Here is a 25,232-nt window from a genome sequence, read left to right as displayed (position 1 = left end):
CTATGCGTTTGTTAACGTACACACAAATGCTGTATCTGAAAACACATACTGAGCAGGTACTACATTTGATGACGATCTTACTGCGCAACGCAAATGTTAACTTTTCTTTCAAATACTTTTTATTCAGGCATACTACTCTTTTATAATACAATTTTCATGATATATAGGGAAGTAACTTTTGACCAAATTCTAAAGTTGTATTGCATGTATTATTCATAGAGATGGCAATCCCATAATCCACTGGGATGAGCTCAATAAAATAAATTCAAGATGGCAGAGAGGCAAGAGAAATGTTAAACAATTGATATTTTTATATATTCAAATATTATAACTGTAATTCAATACTGAAAATGAAAGAATAAATGACATTATTCAGTCTTTTTATTATTATTTAAATTTTACTAATGTATGTGTCCCATCTATATTTATCCTTGTTAGGTGATGTGTCCATTTATTTCAATATCAGGATTTTAGAGTAAAACCTGTATTTAATCTTACTAGAAAGTCATTTATTCTCAATAATATTTTCATTTATCTTTATTATGTTTTTAATAACCATTTTAACTGTATTAGTTCATTTCAAATGGTCCTCTGATGTGACAAATGAATTTTTAAATGTACTGTAGAAATATTTCATGTAGTCTTTTAAATAATAAAAGTCATTAAAGCTGCATGTATGACAATTATGAAATAATTAGCAAGTTTAAAATAGTACAGCATGTCATACTGTAGGTGAACAGCTCTATCAGAATATTGCATCACTCCTCTCATGCCGCCTGTAATAAAATCCTGAGTTAAGTCTCCCACACTCTACATGTGAGCGCTTGCTTTGTACCGGGCACAGAGGTACCTACATATGGCAGCAAGTCAACTCAATAACTTTTGGAACAGAGCAAATAGACTTCTCTCAAACATATGCATTGTGGTGTGTTAGAAAGAAAGAGTTTTAAAAAGGTGGGAATAAAGCCAAATGAGAACTGCATTTTGTGTATTGCAGAAATGTGAAGTCTTTGAGATGAAACCCCAGGAGTGCACTTACCGCTCTTTCTCAAAGACCTCTGTCAGGGCCTAACAGTGCTGTATTTGGAAAAAAATATGCTGGGAGCACTTTTGCTAGTTTATCATTTAGCTGACACTTTTATCCAAAGAGTACACTTATTACAGGGACCATCCACCTGGAGAAGCCTGGGGTTAAGTATCTTGCTCAAAGGTGCAATTATGATCATTTATGAATTGCTCCTTGTGGGATTCACACCTACAAACTTCTATTTATCACCCTACAATAGATCTGCAGCATTCTGGCTACTTAGATTACCTACTAAGTTTCTGGTTTAAACAATTTACTAATCGGTGGAGAGCTTTGCACAATGTTTTATTGCTTTTTGTGACATGCCATGTATGTGTACAGTCCTATGAAATCTGTTTTATTTTTATCCCGAAGTTCAGTTTGTTTCCAAATTAAATTTTTTGTTATTTTTTATTTTATTTTATTTTTTGACTGCTATTAAATAGTTACATAAAATGTTGGCAATAAAAAGCATGTTTAATTAATTGAAATCATGAAACATTCATGAACAGGAATCATGAAACAATTTAACAACAATTTATTAAAAGTTTAACAAAAATGTATTTTTAGGGCCCTCTGAAATATGTTTAATTTTTTTTCAAAATCCATTTTTGATTTTTTTTTCCTCCAGATTGTGTGTTTTCCTTTTTAATTTTTCTGGATTCCATTTTATTGTTTTAATTAAATTTTAATAATTAAAAAGGCATGTCTAATCAACTAAATTCATGAAAAAACATCTTAATTATATATTATTGAGATTATTCCTTAAAAATAAAGTTTGAAATATTATAGTTTTAGTATTGGTATTACATTGAGACACATTCTACTGTATAGCAGTAATATATTTCTGTAACAATTTCTTCAAGTTGAACTAAACTTTTTTGACAGGTTGGCGTGAAACCTTTGAGTTTCTTTGTGAATATGAAGATAGTTTTTTCTCATTAATGTGTAAAATGCTCATGAAGTGAACATGTAGTGAGACTGCAGTTGTCGCCATTGATTCACACAGAGACACACAAAACATTCAGACTTCATATTAAAACAATTTTTTGCAGTTTAATATTTGTGGACAATAGTCCATATCACATTTTGATTTAAGTGTATGGATCTACTTTTAAAATTTTCATCCAAAATTTGCCAAATTCTGTGACATTCCTCATTATACAGTAATTGTTTTTGGGATTCCACGATTCATAGGGCACTAGATGTGTTGTACATTTGATTTTCTTAATTTTGTCGAGGCATAATAGCCTGCATGTTGTTTAATGCTGATGAGAGAATTAGAGGATACAGCTTGTTTTCTCTTAGTCCGCTGAGATTGAAGGTGAAAATCAGGTAAAGGAGGAAGATAAGGCAGCTATTGTCTTGTGGATAAGATTACTTTAAACTGCACTCTTGAAGTAGAGATCTTAGAGGTGAACTAGATTAAATTCACTGCTTTATGGTGATACAGCATCTCTGTTAAGGGCTATTAACACACTCATGGTATCTAAATAGTGCTGTAATGTTTTTGTGCAGTGCAGCGTGGGCTTTGTTTTTGTGACGAGGATCTGCGCCTGTGTGGAAGGTTGATGGATGACGTGGTCATTTGTCAGCTAAAGTGCTTTCGATAGCGTCGGTCATCATGGTGCATGCGAAGCATTTTACGAGCTGTGTTTACAGCCGTGCAGTAAAGGGGAGCACACTCTCACAAACAGTGCGGTGCAGGGAATGCAGTCATGAGCTCAGCCATAATGATCACGAGCTGTCAATGCATATGGCCTCAGATCCAGCCAGTGTGTGTGAATGCAGTCCATCTCCTGTCTGGTGCATTCTGTTGTCTATTTGTTTGGTTTGTTTGGTTTTTTGGGAAATGAGGAGCAGGCGAGCAGAGCGATAGTTCACCCCAAAAAAAAAAATTATGTCATAATGTCTTCCTCCTCATCTCATTCCAGATTTTCACCTGAGAGGTTTCTGCCCCTCCATTGAACGTACAGGTAACCAAAACTTAGAAGATCCAAAAAGGTAATAAAGGCACCATAAAATGAATCCAAATTATTTGAGTGGTTTAATCCAAGTCTTGTGAAGAGATATGCCCTGTGTATATGTGACGATCATTGTTTATATGTGAATAAACCCACAAATAAAAACTGTTAGTCATATAAAGTGATTATATCTCTTCACAAGTTAAACAGTTTGATTCATATAGGTTGTTTTTTTCACACCACCTTTATGGCCCTTTAGGATCTTTGGTTACCTGGATTATTATTAGATATACAGAAACTTCTCAGGTTTCATTAGAAATATTTTAATTTTTGTTTTGATGAAAACAAAGGTCTTATGGATTTGTAATGGCATGACAGTGAGTAAATGATTTTTATAAAATGGAAAAAATACCCAATTTGTAGCTACTACTGCCACACAAAATCATTTACATGACTACATTGTCAGCTCATCAATATTAATCATAATCGGGTTAGGACTGTGCATGTAAACATGCTCAAGGCTATATACTTTGGACTGGATTTAAATAAATGCATGGAAGATGCATTGTTTTGTTTTAAAGGAATAGTTTGCCCAAAAATAAAATGAGAATTGTCATTATTTACACAACCACGTCATTCCAAGCTGTATGACTTTCTTCTGTAGAACACAAAAGGTGGTTTATTTATTGTTTTAATTTTTATATATTTTTATGAATGTCTTCATCTTCCCCATAAAATCCATAAAGTGCAGTTTTTTGCAATAAAAAAATGTAAATGACCTTGTGCTGTATGAATCTGGTAATTGTGTAAGTATACATTTTATGCTGTACATCATAAGCTCGTAATCATTTCATTGTAAATAAACTGAACTGAACATCTCTGAATGTCTCTGAAAATAAAGTGTTTGCAGAATATTTAAAAAACCAGTCAGGGACACTAGAGATTAATGTAAATTTATATAGAGAGCCGTTATAGTAATGTACTCTGTAGTATTTTAGAATGGCCCGGGGGTCTGTAAGCAACAGCGAAGCACGAGTCCTTTCCTTTGTGGATGATATATCGTTAAGTGTTTTTGGCTCTCTTTGATGAATTCAGGGCTGCGTGTGCACTTCCCACGTCTCCTACTGTACAGTGCAACCTGTGGAAGCAGCAGTAAATTGCTGCTTTTGCACAACATTAGCACAGTGGGTTCCCAAATGACAAGCCCAGGCTATGATTACACCAGGTTAATTTGAAGTGACTCAAAAACAGTAATATGCCATTGTGGAATGTGCTCGGATGCTCTTTCATGCGTTCCAACCCCCGACCTCCCTTCTCCAACCAACCTTTCACATAACACACACACACACTCTCATACTGTCCCTTGTCTGTCAAAACTGGAGGATTGCCAGCATGTTTGTTCAGGCCAAACACGTACACACACCCCAGTAATCAATATTTCTCTTTCCCTCTATTCCGCCATATTTCATCCCTTTTTCTTTTTCTCCACTCCCTCCATTTTCCCTCCTCCCCATCTCTGTCCACATCTTAGTCATTAGGACTATATTTACATCTTCCAGCCAAACAGAATTCCAACGTCTGCCCGTCTCTCTCTTTCTCTCTCTCTGTCTCCATCCCTCCCATATTCTGCTCATTGCTTCTTCGTCTTTGGCTTCTTAATTCGTTCTCTCATTCATCTGAAGGACTCGTCAGGGTCAACAGACCAACAGGCTTAGAGACGGATAAATAGAACAGAGGGAGAAAGAGAATGCAACAAAAAGAGAACAAACCCAGAAAGAGGTGACAGAATTGGGAGAGAGGGAATATTATGTCAGAGAGCCTGGTGATTCCAAGCAATTGCATTAGCACCTGAAGTCATGAAACAGAGAAGAGCAGGCAGGAGGAGGCTGCCACAAAAGTAAATTGAAAATGATTTGCTTGTATTGTGTGTGTGTGTGTGTGTGTGTGTGTGTGTGTGTGTGTGTGTAACTGAGATGGAAAGGAGCATAAGACAGCATGGAGGTTCTTTCTTACATCAGCTGCACTAACCTCTAACACTCCAAATCATTTTATTGGTGTGTGTGTTCAGTCGTGTTGGTATGTGAGTGTTGTTATGAAGAATTTGTGTGGGTGATTATATTTTAATCTTTGTTATTATTCATTCACCTTACAATAAGCACATCCATTCCTTGACTGTTTTTTTTAGTGCGCTCACACACATACTTTATTAAAGATCCTTTAGAAAGTCTTTATAAAAAAAATACACAAGAATATAAAGTAAACAAGTGTTTCAAGATTAGAGTGCAAAATATTGTTCAACTGAACGAAAGAACAATAGGTAACACTTTACAATAAGGTCCCATTTGTTAACATTAGTTAAAGCAGGTTAACATTAACTAACAATGTGCAATAGCTAATTGTTGCAGTAGTTAATATTCTTTGTTAAATTATTAATCTTTGATTAATAAAAATACAGCTACGTTAGTTCATGTTAGCTCCATTGAATAATATTAGCAGACACAACTTTTGATTTTATTATGTATTATTAAAAGTTGAAATGAACATGAACATGGTTAATAAATGCAGTCATTGTTTTTTCATGTTAACTAATGAAATCTGTTAAGTGTTACTCAACAATAATAAGGAATCAGTCAATATACAGATAGGCCTACTGTTCTCTATTGTAGATTAGTGAATAGGCCATGTTTTAGGTTAGAATTTTTTTTTTTTTGAAAATGAATAGGTCTTTAATAGGTCATTAAGTCTTTAAGTATTAATTATTTGGAGCTATTGTGAAGACTAAAGCGAATATAAATATCTAAATGACTGTGAAACATTATTTACACAGTTAGGAATGTATATAGACAGTTTCAACGGCAACAACATAAACAAACATTACTGTGCATGCGCGCTGTTGTGGCCCTAACTTAACTTCCAGTAGACTTACAAATAGAATCGATAACAACAGCTAAGTAGTCCCTCTAGAGTAGATTATTTTTGATAACAAGCAAAACATGTTTGCTGCGTAAATCAGACTTACTAAAAATGCAAATTCATTCTCTGCTAGCAGGAAGTGCTTTAAAGCGGGAGAAACAAAGGTTTCCCCAGTAACTGCTGTACACAAAGCAGCAGTGAGCTCACAAACGCTGCTTTATCAGGCATGTAACAAGCAAGATTAAATGAAAATGACATTGAAAATTTAATAGACTAATTAAAGATAGTCTTCCTTCAGAAATACAGTGATGTAAAAACAATCGCGCCTTGTTTGATTTTTAAACGTGCAGTACGTGCTCATGTTTATTCAATGAAGCCTTTTGGAAAAAAATCTGTGAGTTTTGATATTGTGAGTGCCACGAATATATAATTGTATGGGAAACACATCCCACAGCACAACCACCCGAGCCCAACTTCAGTCTACTCATCACCTTAACTTTAACTGCGTTTGTAGACGGCGCCATAGCCAGACTGATAAACAAACACAGACCGGAAGTTAACTTAGGGCCGGGCACGTGTGCCCAATGAAATGGTGTATATATCTATGGTTGGGAAAGTAGCGCAGCTGCTTTGTTTACAGGGTTACTGAGGTAACGGCAGCATTTCTGCCTCTGTCAGCGCCCTCTAGTGGCGAATGTGCATTTCGTTCAGCGCGTCTGCTTCACTCGCTCTGCCTTTCTTCTCATATGTGCTCATTTAAAAGGTAATCATATGAGACTGTATCGTTATTTTTTCATTACCTAATAAATGAATACGTTTGTTATGCTACTGTATAAGTTAGGCTGTTTTGTATTTTGTATTGTATTCGCACTCATGCTCCTAAATACATTTTCCAGTTCGCACACATGCATTTTAGTCACAAATGTGAGTGAAATGCTCACATTGTCAAGCCCTGTTCTCTCTTTATATATCTCTCAAGTGTTTTTTAAGCGCATGCAATATATTGCACTTTTGATTTTGTTTCAGAGTTTACCCTCTTGCTTTTTCTTCCTGGTTTCCCTCAGGCTTTCTTCATACCCTCTCGTTTGGCCTCCTCGTTTTTTGCCATGGTCACAGTACCCACACTCTCTCTTCTATTGGCCCTGGTAGAATGGGCGGGTCAGACTAGCTCCTCCCCTCATCTCTTGCTCCGGCCCCGAGAGCGTGAACGGGACCCGGTGGCATCAATGCACTTCAACATCGCAGTGATCCACGCGGGCTCAACGGTTCAACAAGGGGAAGCAGGGGCTGCAGCAGCTGCGGGTAGGGTGCCATACCCGGGCTTCGGACGTGTGCACAGCAGCTTCGGTGAGAGCGTCGTTACCCAGTGGGGATCCGCAAATGTAATCTGGCTCCAGGTCAGTACGATAGAGGTCATGCAAATTAAATTTAATTGATTGCTTAAAGGGTCGAAACAGTTGTGATTTTAAATTTAGAGAAGCCTGAATACCTGAATGCTTTGATGATTGTGAACTGAAGTGCGAATACAAAAGTAAAGTAAAAATACGGGCACTTAAGCATGAGTATTCATTCGTAACTACAGAAGTTAATGTGGTGTGAATGTGAACTCAAATGTGAAGTGAATGTGAATTACCTACAGGTGAATGACAGCAGCCCCAGGACGCTGCTCTCTCAGCTGTGTGACTTGCTGGCAGCCAGACCCCTTCAGGGACTCGTGTATGAAGATGAGAGACCCCTCCCGCTGGCCTCTGGCCCCCTGGCCCCCATGCTAGAGTTCGTTTCGGCCCAGACCGGCCTCCCCATTGTTGCTGTGGGAGGGGGAGCGGGTCTGGGCAGGGTACCACAGGTATGATTGTTTAGGGAATTCAGGTGAAAAATTAAATCCCATAATTCCATCAATTGAGAGCTTTGCAAAGCTTCCCATAAAGATCTCACTTATGTTCAAGTTGGTCATGCAAATTTGCCACATTGACCAACTGAAACCAGCTTCATACATTGCTACACTATATGATGTTTTATTAAGGTTCGGCAGGATACTTGGCATAATCAACACCGGTGGAGCACAATCAAGTTAATCAACACCATAATATAAATACAGCTGACTTACCTCTATCCATTGACGGTTTATCAGCATCCCTCCTCCACCCCATCTCCTCACTTCGAGTTCATTTTACAACTATATGGGGAGGGGGGTACTCTAGATTCGGGCCTTTCCCGAGCTCGGAACCCTTCCCCGGACAGCATGCCAAATACGCATTATCATACTTCAGCTAATTATATGTAAGCGTGAACTTGTGAATGGCAATGGACTGTGAAATTTCACTGAAAATTTGCTAATGACAATGGTTTTAAGATTTATTTTTGGCATTTTGCCTTTATTAGGCTAGGACAGAATTTTAGACAGGAAGCAAGGTGGGATAGGATTGGAAAAGGTCAGCGAGCAGGGACTCAAGCTCGGGATCCCCGAAGCGCATTGGGGCTATGTGTTGGCACGCTGCCCACGAGGCTATTACCATACTTTAGAGTTTGATTTGACTCACTTACTGTAACTACATTCAAATTGGAAATCAACTAGTAACTATTCACAATGATTGCATAATCTAAGTTAAATTAATTTGGCTTAACCTCTGAGCACTTTTCATTGATCTACCTTTATACTGCAGAAATCCCCCAAAATAGACTGGTGCCGACTAACAGAATTATTTTAAATACAGAACCAAAGTCTACAGAAAGAAACTTGTCCTGTTTGAAGCATTTCCTGTAACCCTGCAAGGTTTAAGCTAGTGTCGGCAGTTTGACTCAGCTAAGTCAAATTCCTCTTAAAAGTGATTGTACCCAGCCAGTACGATTGATTTTGATTCTGAAGCATAGCTGTCTTGAAATGAATAGTGTTTTTTTTCCTTATTAACCGTACTGTCTATGCCATTTAATAGGACAATAAAACTAGGCCACTGAGGATTTCTAAGTCCTGTCTGAAGATGCACTTTAGCAGCACTGAATTATTTGACAGTGTTGTTTCTGAAAAGGAAAAAACAATGTTGTATGAGTTTCTTTGGACTTTGGAAATTCCTCACAAACATCTCTATCTGCAAGCTCTTGGTGTTAATGAGCTCTAACACTTGCTAGATAGTGTTTGGCTTGCTGCAGTGCTATAAGGGCATTGTTTGTTAATGGTACTGCCTTAGGAGGACCGTTAAACGGACAGAGATAGGACTGCCGTTGTCTCTGTCGGGGCCTGATCGGGGTGCACCAATAACTGTAGGAAGGGATGGCATTACTAACATCCATTTGGATAAATAGCAAGGGCAAGGGTCATGCATTAACGCTGCAGGCCATATGGTCTGCTCCTTTTTTTCCTCTTGTGTTCACTGAAGTGCTTCGGTCTGGGTTTTGCAATTTCAGTTGCTAGCCTCGACATTTATAACAGGTTCTCCCTAGCACAAAAATTAAAACTACAAAGGTAAAAAGACGTTTTCATTCATAAATGTTTTGTTTTTTATTGTCATTATTTACTCTGGAGACACGATATGGAATCCTTTTGTTTTTGTCACATTGAATCCCACACGCTCTCGGACCCACGCATACACTCAACGGTATCACAAATTAAATTTAAAGCTGTGCCATGTACTCCGGTGACGATTAGAGTCACTGAAGTACCTCCCTCATGTTTCTACAGTGGCTGCATATCTCAGAAACTCTTTATAAGAAATTTAATTCCTATGATGCTTTATGGAGGCAATAAATAGTCTTCAGTCACAGGAAACATAGTTATTTTTTCCCCTTAATTGCACTGCAGAAGACAAGCTCTGTCTGCTGTTATGATTAGTGAATGTCACATTAGAAACAGATCAGAAGAAATGTAGTTCCCATGATGCCTTATGCAAGGAATGAATCAGCTGTCTTCAGTCTTGGGAAATGTAGTCGTTTACCTTCTTAATTACTCTGCAGGAGACCGGCTCAATCTTCCTGCAGTTCAGCTCTTCCACCGCACTCCAATTGGAGGTGATCTTTGAGGTGCTGGAGGAGTACGATTGGACGGCCTTCTCGGTGGTGTCCACACGTCACCATGGCTACCAGGACTTCCTATCAATAGTGGAAGGTTTGACCGACGGGTCATTCATCGGCTGGGAGAAGAAGAGCGTAGTGATGTTGAATTTAACCGACGATCCGGGAGGAGCGCGCACACGGCGGCTGCTGAAAGAGAACGAAGCACAGGTAGAGAGGGAAGGTCATTGCGTTTCTGTCTCGCTTATTCACACATTTAATCATTCATTTACTCTGACATCACTTCCTGTCCTTAACCATTTGTTTGACTTTTTCTTTCGGCTGTCATCTCCACCATCTTTCTCTGACCTCTCGCTGTCCTTTCCCCGTGCTCCTCTCATTCTCATTCCCTTTCCTATCTCTACCTATATTTGTGTAATGCGTGTGTGTGTGTGTATGTGTGTCGCAGGTTGTCCTCTGTCTCCCCCTGGCCCCAGGCTGTTATTGTTCTGTGTATGTGTGTTTTAGAGGGTGTTATTGTGCCTTGTGGGTCCCAGTACACTGATGTCAGTGTTAATATAACACAGAGCCTGTGGCAGTGCAACCCAATGCCGTATGCATTAGATTCAGTCTGCAGTGCTTCTGCTCAATTACACACACTCACATACACACAAACCCAAATAAATATTGCACACATACATAAAGTATGCATTTATACACACACAGAAAGTTGCATAGTAGCACATACAGTATAGAGTGCAAAAGCATTCTTAGATTACACTGGGCGGTATGACAGTGGTAAAAAAATGTCAGTCGGTAGAGATGCTATGCCACTTATAGTACTGCATTGTATCTGAAAAAAATTCCAAAACTAACCAAAAAGTTACAGTCTACTCTGAGTTGTTTTCAGTGTAGACAACTGTTGATTGTAATAGGAGCGAGTTATTTTCTGATTGTGTGTTGTTCTGATGCAAGACTTATCTTTTGGTTTGTGGTCTTCTAAAGATCTTGATATAAATTTACTGTAAAAATAATATGAATGTACAATATTGAGTTACCTTTTGCATTAAAATTGACTTTTTAAATATTTAAAATGTATTGTTATCATATTGTGGTAATGTTATCAATATTGTCGATATTGGATATACATTGACCTATTTTGGATATTTTATTGTGTATGCTAATTTCTATTTTTATATTTTAATAATGTTTATTATCGGAAGAACACTACAAGTTAACATAACAATATAATAATTTTATTAAAATAAAATAATGTAATATTAAAATTTTATTTTGTTTTTAAAATGTTTTTTTTTATTATTATTTTAAATTTAAATGGTTGTTGTCAGTCTCCTGTTTTCATACTTTTATAATGCACACTTTAAGTTAATATTTAAAAACACCATAATAATTAATCTTAATCATTTTATTAAGTAGTAGTGTTTTTTTTTTTTTTTTTTGAGTTATATTTATTATTAAATTATTTATTATTATATATTAGGTAGAGGTGGGAGAAAAAAATAGATTCTCCGATGCATCACGATTCTCTCTTCAATGATTCTGAATCAATTCTGAACATTTCAGAATCGATTCTGAGCTTGTTTATTTTTCCTGCATATGGCACGTGTGCGCACTAGAGACGCGGCGGTCTTCACTGCACAGAATTTGCACTGTGAGACACGTGCACATTGCTTGTCTGTGCTTCCACCTGCCGTGCTTTACTTTGGATATGCTTTCATTTATGCCGTTTGGAATACAGTACTATTAGATGCACTAAGCTCGCGCACTGACTTGTTGTCCTGAAGCTCAGTGTGTGGCTGCGTTTAAATGCACTTGCATTTTCGAATACTTTTATACAAAATTGATGTACACACAGTCACTGTTTTCAGAGCAGGGGTAAAACATCTGATATCGAAATAGATCTGTGCATTAGTGTGAATGCAGCCTGTTAAAGCTGCCACCATCTATGATCTCATCAGTAATATTCAAACGGCAATAATGCTGAGGGAAAAAAAGAAAAATCCTCAACTATTGTCTGTAAACTTTCGGACACTTAAAGAACATAGAAAAAAAAATAGCCTGCTGTGCTTATATAATATTAAAAAAATAAAGTTATATATAAAATTTGATATAAAATTTATAGGAACATGTAGCCATGTGCAGTAATATTGAAAACTGAGAATGTGACGCATCGTGATATTGAGTTGATAATGATAACTGAATTGAATTGTGAAACCAGTGAAGATTCACACCCCTCCTGTTTTAAGATGGAAGTACAGACAAACATAGATTCCAACTGTTAAAAAAGCATATTACTGCAATTTTGTTTACGATGTTAAGTTTTAAAGATGTATTTGTACAGCAGAAGAATTAATTGGGGAAAAAATCTAGATCAAGAATCATTTTGGAATCGGATGGTGACTCCCAGAATCGGAATTGGATCGGATCGTAAAGTGCCTGAAGATTCCCACCCCTAATAGATCTACAGGATGTATGACAACATTGTGATGCATCGTTAATCGTAATCGAATCGAATCGAATCGTGGACCTCTGAATCGTAATCGAATCGAATCGTGAGATACCCATAGATTCCCACCCCCTAATATTAGGGAAAAAATAATGTAGGAAAATAATTTTATTATCAGCCACTGAATTTATTGGTTATCAGGTACAGCATAAAATACTTATTGGCATATTGGCATAATATATTATCAATTAGAATATTAATATTGGTGCATCCCTAAAAATAACTGCATTTGGTACAAGAGGTAAGTAATGCACAGTGTAGTATTTATTCACAGTGCATCATGGCCTTATTGCTAAACATTATCAAGTGGCATTCTTCCCCTGAAAAATATAGTCCCTGACAGTACTTTGTAGCAAAAAAAAAAAAATGCTATGGGAGCTGCGCAGTGATGTGATAAAATTATGTTTTCCACTTACTTTGTGAATTTTAGCACGACTGGGACACGGTGTTGACCAATCAAAAAGCCAGGACCAGTTTAATCATACCATGATTTTCAATGTACATACTGTATACACAGGGGCAGGATATACTGTATACTCTACGTAAACACACACGCACACATGCACACACACACACACACACACACACACACACACACACACACACACACACACACACAGATGAACACACACAGAGAGAGAGAACAAGAAACAAATTCAATTATTTAATGTGTTATTTTTAGGGATTTTTAGTTTAGATTCTGATCACATTTTTCTATCTATTTATTCTATCATTCTTTGTTCTTTTTCACAGTTTCTCTAGCCCTCTCTTCCTGTTCTCTCTCTTTCACAATCTCTCTCTTGGGTTTTTCTCTCTCATGCATTGTAAAGGTGAAATCTTTAGTCCCTCTCTCAGTTTCTGCTTTTTTACTGTTCTTTCCTTCCTTCCTTTCTCTCTCTCCCTCCCAGATGTGCTAGTTTCCTTTCTTCCCTTTTTCTCTCCTTCTCTTTCCATCCATCCAGTATCTGTCTTTCTTCATTAAGACATGTCCCAGCACCATTACTTCAAAGCTGTTCCTCTCCTTAAAATCATTTCTGTCTGATACTGTTTGCCTGGAATAAATCCTCATACATTAGGGGCTGTAACTAATAACTGTTTTTATAATCGAATCACATGTCTTACAATCTAAATGCAGCAGAATAAATAGCATTGACATACAGTAGACAGTAGAATGTGTGGCTCTGCGGGAACACACATATTCTGCCCCCTGAACATGGTACATACTGTAGTTCATCAATCTACAGTAATCAGTTTATAAATTCCTGTAACGAAGCCTTAATTTTTCAGTAATCCCTTTAATGTTAGTTTTCATATATCATTAATTACAGTGCATATAGGATTTCAAGTTTCAATACAAATTCACTGATCCAAGTGATTGCACTCACTTTCTGTTGTGCTCCACTTAATTGACATGAATGTTTTATGAAAGATCTGAAATGTAATAACAAGAGCGACATTTTAATTGCTCTTTTGATATTGGGACTGTTAGGCTCTGTTTTGTAAAATGGAAATACTCTCATTATAGGAAATTAACAGTAAAATGTCATTACATTACAGATTCATTACAGTTTTTCAGTTACTGAAGGACTTATTTTCACGATCAGTTATTAGTGAATTTATCAATTAATATATAAACCCAATACCTCTCCTGTCCTCTCTTCCATTTTCCTCTTCTCATTCCGCTCATGGTCTCTTCCTCCCTTTTGACCTCTGTGTTCTATTTTGCACTCTCTTTTGTTTCCTCTCTTGCTCCTGCTCTCTGGTTTTCATCTTGGTCGCCTTTGTCCTCTTTGCCCCCACTCCCACTCTAGGTGCAGGTTGTTGTACTGCTCTCAGGAGGAGGCAGACAGGTGTTCCATGCTGCTTGGGCAGCTGGTCAGGCCAGTGCCTCTCACATATGGTTTGTGGTGGGTTCGGCTTTGTCCGAGCTGGGCCTGACCGGGACTACCCAGTCGGCTGTTTGCAGTCAGACCACAGGGCTGGAGGGACGAGCCCCGCAGACGTATCGCCCGTGGGGTGTCCATTCTTACCCATGGAGCTGTCGCTTTGCGTAAGGACTACGGAGCCACAGGAGGGCCACACTTTGTCACTAACTGTCAGACGGATGGCAAACAGAACACAGAGGATCCGCGGTAGAATGAAGTAAGAAACGTTCTTTTCTACCGATACAAGATGTGACTTGTATGTTTTTTGCACAGAGAGATACAACATGTCCTCACACTGAGCGGCACAACACTTTTGCCCATATTATAGTGACCATGAACATTCGCAAAAGCATTTAGTTAATATAACGTGCTGTATTAAGTGAAATGGAATATTTAGTGGGACATGATGTAGGGTGGGATTTGAGTTTATCAAATGAGATTTCAATGGGCAGAGAAAAGAAGGCTGTAACATAGATGGTAAATTTATCTTTTTTTTTTTTTTTTTTCAAAAAGTTTGAGTACAGTAAAGGTTATATTTAGTGCTGTCAAACGATTAATCGTGATAAATTGCATCCAAAATAAAAGTTTTTGTTTACATAATATATGTGTGTACTGTGTATATTTATTGTGTATATAGAAATACACATGTATGTTTATACATTAAATATATTTATATATGATATAAATTATATGAATATAATATATACATATATATACAGTACAAGACCAAAAGTTTGGAAACATTACTATTTTAATGTTTTTGAAAGAAGTTTCTTCTGCTCATCAAGCCTGCATTTATTTGATCACAAAAAAAGTAAAAAACAGTAATATTGTGAAATATTATTACAACTTAAAGTAATAGTTTTTCTATTTGAATAGACTTTAAAAAAATAATTTATTCCTGTGATGCAAAGCTGAATTTTTCAGCATTATTACTATCCAGCCTTCAGGGTCACTGTACACCAGGGGAAGTTGTGGCCTAATGGTTAGAGAGTAGTCGGACTCCCATCGAAGGGTTGTGAGTTGCGTCTCGGGCCGGCAGAATTGTTGGGTGGGGGGAGTTGCTGTACAGATTCCATCTCCACCTTCAATACCATGACCTTAGGGCCCTTGACAAGGCAATCGAACCCCCCACTGCTCCCCCGGGCGCCGCAGCATAAATGGCTGCCCACTGCTCCGGGTTGTGTGTTCACGTGTGTGTGTGTTGTTCACTGCTCTTTGTGTGGCACTTCGTTGGGTTAATAAAAAAAAAAAAAACAAAAAGTAAAAAGAAAAAGGTACAGAAAAAAAACCAATAAAAAAAGGGAAATTAGAGTAAAGAATAAAAAAAAAAAAAAAAAGAAATCAAAAAAAAGTAAAAAAAAAATAAAAAAGAAGAAAAAAATAAAAAAAAAAAAAAAAAAAAAAAAAACAAAGAAAAAAAAAAAAAAAAAAAAAAAAAAAAAAAACAAAGAAAAAAGTATTTTCAAAAAACAACCCTAAAGAAAACACAAAAAAACAATCGAGTGATAAAAAAAAAAGAAAAAACAAATTGTGTGTTGTTCTGATGCAAGACTTATCTTTTTGGTTTGTGGTCTTCTAAAGATCTTGATATAAATTTACTGTAAAAATAATATGAATGTACAATATTGAGTTACCTTTTTGCATTAAAATTGACTTTTTAAATATTTAAAATGTATTGTGTATCATATTGTGGTAATTTATCAATATTGTCGATATTGGATATACATTGACCTATTTTGGATATTTTATTGTGTATGCTAATTCTATATTTTTATTTTAATAATGCTTTATTATCGGAAGAAACACTACAAGTTAACATAAACAATATAATAATTTTATTAAAATCAAATAATGTAATATTAAAATTTTTTTATTTTTTGTTTTTTAAAATGTGTTTTTTTTTATTATTATTTTTAAATTTAAATGGTTGTTGTCAGGTCTTCCTGTTTTCATACTTTTATAATGCACACTATTTAAAGTTAATATTTAAAAACACCCTAATAATATTAATCTTAATCATTTTATTAGTAGTAGTGTTTTTTTTTTTTTTATTTGAGTTATATTTATTATTAAATTATTATTATTATATATTAGGTAGAGGTGGGAGAAAAAAATCGTTTTTCCGATGCATCGCGATTCTCTCTTCAATGATTCTGAATTGATTCTGAACATATCAGAATCGATTCTGAGCTTGTTTATTTTTCCTGCATATGGCACGTGTGCGTGCTAGAGCCGCGGCGGGCTTCACTGCACAGAATTTGCGCTGTGAGACACGTGGACATTGCTTGACAGTCTGTGCTTCCACCTGCCGTGTTTTACTTTAGATATGCTTTCATTTATGCCGTTTGGAATACAGTACTATTAGATGCATGAAACTCACGCACTGACTTGTTGTCCTGAAGCTCAGTTGTGGCTGCGTTTAAATGCACTTGCATTTTCGAATACTTTTATACAAAATTGATGTACACACAGTCACTGTTTTCAGAGCAGGGGTAAAACATCTGATATCGAAATAGATCTGTGCATTAGTGTGAATGCAGCCTGTTAAAGCTGCCACCATCTATGATCTCATCAGTAATATTCAAACGGCAATAATGCTGAGGGAAAAAAAGAAAAATCCTCAACTATTGTCTGTAAACTTTCGGACACTTAAAGAACATAGAAAAAAAAATAGCCTGCTGTGCTTATATAATATTAAAAAAATAAAGTTATATATAAAATTTGATATAAAATTTTATAGGAACATGTAGCCATGTGCAGTAATATTGAAAACTGAGAATGTGACGCATCGTGATATTGAGTTGATAATGATAACTGAATTGAATTGTGAAACCAGTGAAGATTCACACCCCTGTTTTTAAGATGGAAGTACAGACAAACATAGATTCCAACTGTTAAAAAAGCATATTACTGCAATTTTGTTTACGATGTTAAGTTTTAAAGATGTATTTGTACAGCAGAAGAATTAATTGGGGAAAAAATCTAGATCAAGAATCATTTTGGAATCGGATGGTGACTTCCAGAATCGGGTTTTAATGATTATAATTGGAATAAAGCTGTCTCTGATCTCATCAGTATAATCAGAAATATGACAACATTGTGATGCATCGTTAATCGTAATCGAATCGAATCGAATCGTGGACCTCTGAATCGTAATCGAATCGAATCGTGAGATACCCATAGATTCCCACCCCTAATATTAGGAAAAATAATGTAGGAAAATAATTTTATTATCAGCCACTGAATTTATTGGTTATCAGGTACAGCATAAAATACTTATTGGCATATTGGCATAATATATTATCAGTTAGAATATTAATATTGGTGCATCCCTAAAAATAACTGCATTTGGTACAAGAGGTAAGTAATGCACAGTGTAGTATTTATTCACAATGCATCATGGCCTTATTGCTAAACATTATCAAGTGGCATTCTTCCCCTGAAAAATATAGTCCCTGACAGTACTTTGTAGCAAAAAAAAAAAAATGCTATGGGAGCTGCGCAGTGATGTGATAAAATTATGTTTTCCACTTACTTTGTGAATTTTAGCACGACTGGGACACGGTGTTGACCAATCAAAAAGCCAGGACCAGTTTAATCATACCATGATTTTCAATGTACATACTGTATACACAGGGCAGGATATATACTGTATACTCTACGTAAACACACACAGCACACATGCACACCACACACACACACACACACACACACACACACACACACACACACACACACACACACACACACACAGAGAGAGAGAACAAGAACATAATTTCATCATTTAATCTGTCCTGTTCAGGGCTGGTGAGTTTAGATACTAGTTGGATTTTCTATCTATTTATTCTATCATTCTTTGTTCTTTTCACAGTTCTCTAGCCCTCTCTTCCTGTTCTCTCTCTTTCACAATCTCTCTCTTGGGTTTTTCTCTCTCATGCATTGTAAAGGTGAAATCTTTAGTACCTCTGTCAGTTTCTGCTTTTTTACTGTTCTTTCCTTCCTTCCTTTCTCTCTCTCTCCCTCCCAGATGTGCTAGTTTCCTTTCTTCCCTTTTTCTCTCCTTCTCTTTCCATCCATCCAGTATCTGTCTTTCTTCATTAAGACATGTCCCAGCACCATTACTTCAAAGCTGTTCCTCTCCTTAAAATCATTTCTGTCTGATACTGTTTGCCTGGAATAAATCCTCATACATTAGGGCTGTAACTAATAACTGTTTTTATAATCGAATCACATGTCTTACAATCTAAATGCAGCAGAATAAATAGCATTGACATACAGTAGACAGTAGAATGTGTGGCTCTGCGGGAACACACATATTCTGCCCCCTGAACATGGTACATACTGTAGTTCATCAATCTACAGTAATCAGTTTATAAATTCCTGTAACGAAGCCTTAATTTTTCAGTAATCCCTTTAATGTTAGTTTTCATATATCATTAATTACAGTGCATATAGGATTTCAAGTTTCAATACAAATTCACTGATCCAAGTGATTGCACTCACTTTCTGTTGTGCTCCACTTAATTGACATGAATGTTTTATGAAAGATCTGAAATGTAATAACAAGAGCGACATTTTAATTGCTCTTTTGATATTGGGACTGTTAGGCTCTGTTTTGTAAAATGGAAATACTCTCATTATAGGAAATTAACAGTAAAATGTCATTACATTACAGATTCATTACAGTTTTTCAGTTACTGAAGGACTTATTTTCACGATCAGTTATTAGTGAATTTATCAATTAATATATAAACCCAATACCTCTCCTGTCCTCTCTTCCATTTCCTCTTCTCATTCCGCTCATGGTCTCTTCCTCCCTTTTGACCTCTGTGTTCTATTTTGCACTCTCTTTTGTTTCCTCTCTTGCTCCTGCTCTCTGGTTTTCATCTTGGTCCCCTCTGTCCTCTTTGCCCCCACTCCCACTCTAGGTGCGGTTGTTGTACTGCTCTCAGGAGGAGGCAGAACAGGTGTTCCATGCTGCTTGGGCAGCTGGTCAGGCCAGTGCCTCTCACATATGGTTTGTGGTGGGTCCGGCTTTGTCCGAGCTGGGCCTGACCGGACTACCCAGTCGGCTGTTTGCAGTCAGACCACAGGGCTGGAGGGACGAGCCCCGCAGACGTATCGCCCGTGGGGTGTCCATTCTTACCCATGGAGCTGTCGCTTTGCGTAAGGACTACGGAGCCACAGGAGGGCCACACTTTGTCACTAACTGTCAGACGGATGGCAACAGAACACAGAGGATCCGCGGTAGAATGAAGTAAGAAACAGTTCTTTCTACCGATACAAGATGTGACTTGTATGTTTTGCACAGAGAGATACAACATGTCTCACACTGAGCGGCACAACACTTTTGCCCATATTATAGTGACCATGAACATTCGCAAAGCATTTAGTTAATATAACGTGCTGTATTAAGTGAAATGGAATATTTAGTGGGACATGATGTAGGGTGGGATTTGAGTTTATCAAATGAGATTTCAATGGGCAGAGAAAGAAGGCTGTAACATAGATGGTAAATTTATCTTTTTTTTTTTTCAAAAAGTTTGAGTACAGTAAAGGTTATATTTAGTGCTGTCAAACGATTAATCGTGATAAATTGCATCCAAAATAAAAGTTTTTGTTTACATAATATATGTGTGTACTGTGTATATTTATTGTGTTTTTTTATATATATATGTATGTTTATACATTAAATATATTTATATATGATATAAATTATATGAATATAAATATATACATATATATACAGTACAGACCAAAAGTTTGGAAACATTACTATTTTAATGTTTTTGAAAGAAGTTTCTTCTGCTCATCAAGCCTGCATTTATTTGATCAAAAATAAACAGTAAAAAACAGTAATATTGTGAAATATTATTACAACTTAAAGTAATAGTTTTCTATTTGAATAGACTTTAAAAAAATAATTTATTCCTGTGATGCAAAGCTGAATTTTCAGCATTATTACTCCAGCCTTCAGTGTCACATGTAACATCCAGGGGGAAGTTGTGGCCTAATGGTTAGAGAGTCTGACTCCCAATCGAAGGGTTGTGAGTTCGAGTCTCGGGCCGGCAGGAATTGTGGGTGGGGGGAGTGCATGTACAGTTCTCTCTCCACCTTCAATACCATGACTTAGGTGCCCTTGAGCAAGGCATCGAACCCCCCACTGCTCCCCGGGCGCCGCAGCATAGATTGGTTGGGCGCTGCTCCGGGTGTGTGTTCACAGTGTGTGTGTGTGTTCACTGCTCTGTGTGTGTGCACTTCGGATGGGTTAAATGCAGAGCACAAATTCTGAGTATGGGTCACGTCACAGTCTATCACATGATCATTTAGAAATCATTCTAATATTCTGATTTATTATGAGTGTTGGAAACAGTTCTGCTGTCTAATATATTTGATGAATAAAAGGTTAAAAAGAACTGCATTTATTCAAAATAAAATAAAAAATTCTAATAATATATATTCTAATAATATATTTTCTTTACTATCACTTTTTATCAATTTAACACATCCTTGCTGAATAAAAGTATTGATTTTATTTAAAAAAAGGAAGAAAAAAAATTACTGACACCAAATTACTGACCAGTAGTGTATATTGTTATTACAAAATATTTATATTTTAAAAACATAGCTTCTTTTTTTTATTTTTATTTTTTTTACTTTTTATTCATCAAAGTATCCTAAAAAAGTATCACATGTTCTGAAAAAATATTAAGCAGGAGAACTGTTTCAAACTTTGATAATGAATCATCATATTAGAATGATTTCTAAAGGATCATGTGATAATGATCCTAAAAATTCAGCTTTGCATCACAGAAATAAATGATAATTTAAAGTATAATAAATTTAAAAACAATTATTTTAAATTGTAATAATATATCACAATATTACATTTTTTTCTGTATTTTTGATCAAATAAATGCAGGCTTGATGAGCAGAAGAAACTTCTTTCAAAAACATTAAAAATAGTAATGTTTCCAAACTTTTGGTCTGTACTGTATATACATATATTATATATATTTTTTCAAAATATATGCTGCATGTGTGTGTCTTTATATATACATAAATACATAAATATACACAGTACACACACATATATTATGTAAACAAAAAACTTTTACTTTGGATGCAATTAATATATTCAAAAGGATGCATTAAATTGATCAAACGTGACATTAAAAAAAAATATATATATATATTATATCAAAGAAATACTACTGATCATTAAAAAAAATTCTGTTCACCAAAGAATCCTGAAAAAAGTATCAGTTTCCACAAAAATGTTAAGCAAATCAACTGTTTTCAACATAGATAATAATAAAAAAATCTTGAGCAGCATATCAGCATATTAGAAGAGTCATGGACACTGAAGACTGCTGACAATTCAGCTTTGCCATTACAGGAATAAATTACTGTTTAAAATATAATTAAATACAAAATGGCTGTTTTAAATTGTAATAATATATATATTTAGAATATTACTATTTTTATTGAATATTTTATTTAGATTAAATAAATGCTACCTTCTTTAAAAAAACAAATATTATTGTACAATATTTTAAAATGTAATTATATTACAGAATATACAGTATTATTAATGTTTTGATGAAGATTATAAAAAACAACATTTTTGTGCACTAATTTACTAATTTAACTCTTCATGTTAACTATGGAGTAGCTTAGTAGTTATAGCTGCCATACATGAAATGGATTTAGATATTCTTATAGGAGCAGATTAAATAATTAACTAAATAATGAAATCATCTTTGTCTATGGTATCGCAGCTTAAAAAGCGGCATCTTATTCACTAACCACTCACAAACTAGTTTTTAACAGGTGCAATCAGAGTATTTAAATTAAGTAATTAGCATTCATTTCCACACAAACACGCCTCCTTTATTAGACTCATTGTACTGTATATTGCACTTTATTCACAATGAAATGAAAGCAGGTGACAAATTATTAATCTGAAAGGGATGTTTGTGTGCGCTTTCTAGCGATCATGACAGCAGTAAATCAGCTGATTATTATCAAATGATAGAGAAGAGTGTTATAACCGGGCATTTATCCAGATTCACGTTTAGTAAAGTGCATTTTTAAGATATTATTTAGGTGTCTGGATGTCTGTGGTTGGACTATGCTATACAGGTTCACAGGTTTTGTGAATGTGCATTTGTGAAATTGCCTGCCTAATTCATTTAGTGAATCAAGTTCTAAACCAGCACATGCAAATAAATGCTGCTTTCAGCATAGTTTAAACGTGTTATTATACTGATCTTGAATATCTTTAAAAAGCCCTCTATTTATTTTCACCCTGAGAACTGTGTTTAAAGCTCATCTCATTTGGCATTAACCTTCAACTTTTCTGCTTTGTTGCATTTATAGAAAGTCTATTTATCCGTAATGACACACTCTAATGAGAGTGAAAGTGTTGCACCTTTGGGGCATGAATGTCCTTTACTCCCCCACCACAGGGACTGCAGGGAGAGGCGTTCAACATGCCCCTGTATTTAAGAAGACAACATGGGTGGGAGGGGATAAACAATAGCAGCATGCTTGAAGCTGTGTCTGCCCTGAAAGCATGCAATGCAGCAAAACTAGGAGTGGCCCATTAAAATCAACAAGCATGTGCCAGTTTCATTTATTACAACTGGAAGATTATCCACCTTATTTTAAACACAAGAACAAGCCAAGCCATTTTTAACTTCCGTTATCAGCTGCTTCTAGTTATGTTCAGTAATTTAGTCCATTATGCTGCTCGGTTTTGTTATCATATTATTATATTTTGTGTAATCATAAACAATGCTTATATTGCAAAATAGTTTATTTATTTATTTATTCCACTTTTTTATCATTAGTTATACACCTGTGGTGGCTAATCAATTGGAAATCTCAGAGATTCACAGGGAATATCGTACTTCAGCATTGAAAAATTAGGTGGATATTTTCAGAGAGGCTTTTTGACGAAATCTTTATTAGTTAGTATTTTGTCATTATATGTTTGTTAATTTTAGTTGAATAAAAATGGCATCTGACTTTAGTAGACGAAAGAACGTGCAAAATTTGATGACATTTTCAAACAGTTTATATCCCTGAAATTGCCTATGATGAGGTTCTTTGAACAATCAGCATTATTTTTGTTTCATATTTTCATCAGCAGTATGTTTTAATTCAAATCACCGCATTTTAGTCTCATCTTCATTATCATTGGAAAATGCTAAAAAAAAATGGACTCACTGAGCAGAAACTCTTAACGTAACACCATCAGTGTGACTCACACTCATTACACATCAGAAGAGGATTGATGGGGAAAGGAGATTCACCTGTTTAGTGCTGCTGATGTAATTACGGTTTGCTAAATAGGCTTCTACATAATGGTTTTGCATGTATTTACCAAAGAGATCTTTGTAGGAACTTTGTGAGGATTATTCACAAAAGCCTCATAAGAACAGAGCGGAGGAAACTTTGCTCCTTGAAACTTGTTCACCCAGTCAAATTTTTAAATGTGCACTCTTTATTTTGCCAAAAGCATATTGGATTTAAGATAAAAAGATTCATTTGAAGAAGTCACAAAGAATGTCACATTTAGGCACCGTTCTGGGTATTTTACTGGTTTAGATTAAGTGCTCGAAATAGAGTGACTGCCTCCCTTGATTCCATTGCTGAAGGAAATAAAATGGTTACCTTCACCACAGTCTCGCAATCTGACCTAATTAGGATGTTTGTGAAGTGCTCCGTGCGAGATTTCCTCTTTGACGTGTCCTCTGAGTCTTTTATACTTATTCTTTCTGGGCTCTTCCATCTCAACAGACTGTTTCTGCTTTGTTCTCTCTGCTCTGTAGGTATTTCAGTAACATCACGCTCGGTGGGCGGGACTATTCGTTCAATAACGAGGGCTACCTGGCCAATCCCTTTCTGGATGTCATCTCCTACACGCCTGGGAGTGGCTGGGAAGACGTAAGAACTAATCAGAATTCTATTTCTGTTCGTTCTTGTGTAACCGCTGTTATGGATTGGTAATGTCCAGGATGAAAAGCAGCATTGCAGTAGCCATGCTGAGCACTGCAGTAACAATGCGCTGGAATGGATTTTGAAAGGAGATCACATATCATTCGAGGTGTCTGTTTATGACACAGACGGCTTTTTGTGCGCTGTTAATTACACATATGAACGATCGGAGTACATATTGGGATTTAAAGGTAACGACAGCCCATTGCTTTAATAAAATGTGCGATTTACTTCATCATGACTATCGTAATGATGTACTTGCTGTCTAAGAGCTGTAAGTCTAATGTTCCAGTTTGTAGCGGTAAGACATATAGATTGAAAGCAGTTTTAAAATGATATACAACTTGACACTACACTAATTTCGAAAACCATTTCCCATGACAGTCCACAGCAGAAAAACAATTAACTCTGAACAATGCATCACATTGTGCAGCAGAGAGAGCGTTTTGGTGTTGACGGTGCACTTCTGCCGTACCACACAGAACCGTTAAAGCCTCAATGATATAAATATATAATTAGGGTTTCAAGAGGACGTACATAATGCACAATTAGCTCATGTTTAAATTTGGCCCTGTTATCTATGCATATCCATGATACCCACAGTATGTTATTAAGATTAGCAAGGCTTTCCTACATTATTAGCTTGTGACTTTATTATTATTATGTGAAGAACAATAACTGGAATATAATTAATTGTGAAATGTTTTTAGAGAGCCGATTTGATTTCCTCTTTTCCCTCTCCCCCTTCCTTCCCTAGTTATGTTTGTGTTAAGTATGTCTGAGCGGGGAAGGAATAAATAAATAAATGAATTAAAAACTCCCTTAAATTTTTGGCTTCTCGTATA

At 36.0% G+C, this 25,232-nt stretch overlaps 1 protein-coding gene across 1 annotated transcript in view; it reads left to right on the top strand.

The window, feature by feature from the left end:
• LOC109063899 (glutamate receptor ionotropic, NMDA 2D-like) overlaps window positions 1–25,232 on the top strand; it is a 95,532-nt gene that overhangs the window by 18,442 nt on the left and 51,858 nt on the right. Inside the window, exons 2-6 of the mRNA XM_042740649.1 lie at window positions 7,008–7,340; window positions 7,583–7,789; window positions 9,892–10,158; window positions 19,311–19,639; window positions 24,222–24,336. Of these exons, the coding sequence (XP_042596583.1) occupies window positions 7,050–7,340; window positions 7,583–7,789; window positions 9,892–10,158; window positions 19,311–19,639; window positions 24,222–24,336 (1,209 nt within the window). The 5' untranslated portion in view covers window positions 7,008–7,049. The remainder of the gene's footprint in view (window positions 1–7,007; window positions 7,341–7,582; window positions 7,790–9,891; window positions 10,159–19,310; window positions 19,640–24,221; window positions 24,337–25,232) is intronic.

This window comes from Cyprinus carpio, chromosome B16, assembly GCF_018340385.1.
Source record: "Cyprinus carpio isolate SPL01 chromosome B16, ASM1834038v1, whole genome shotgun sequence".
Classification (NCBI taxonomy): domain Eukaryota; kingdom Metazoa; phylum Chordata; class Actinopteri; order Cypriniformes; family Cyprinidae; genus Cyprinus; species Cyprinus carpio.
The sequence above is the reverse complement of the archived record's forward strand: the minus strand, read 5'-3'. Positions and strand labels throughout refer to the sequence as shown.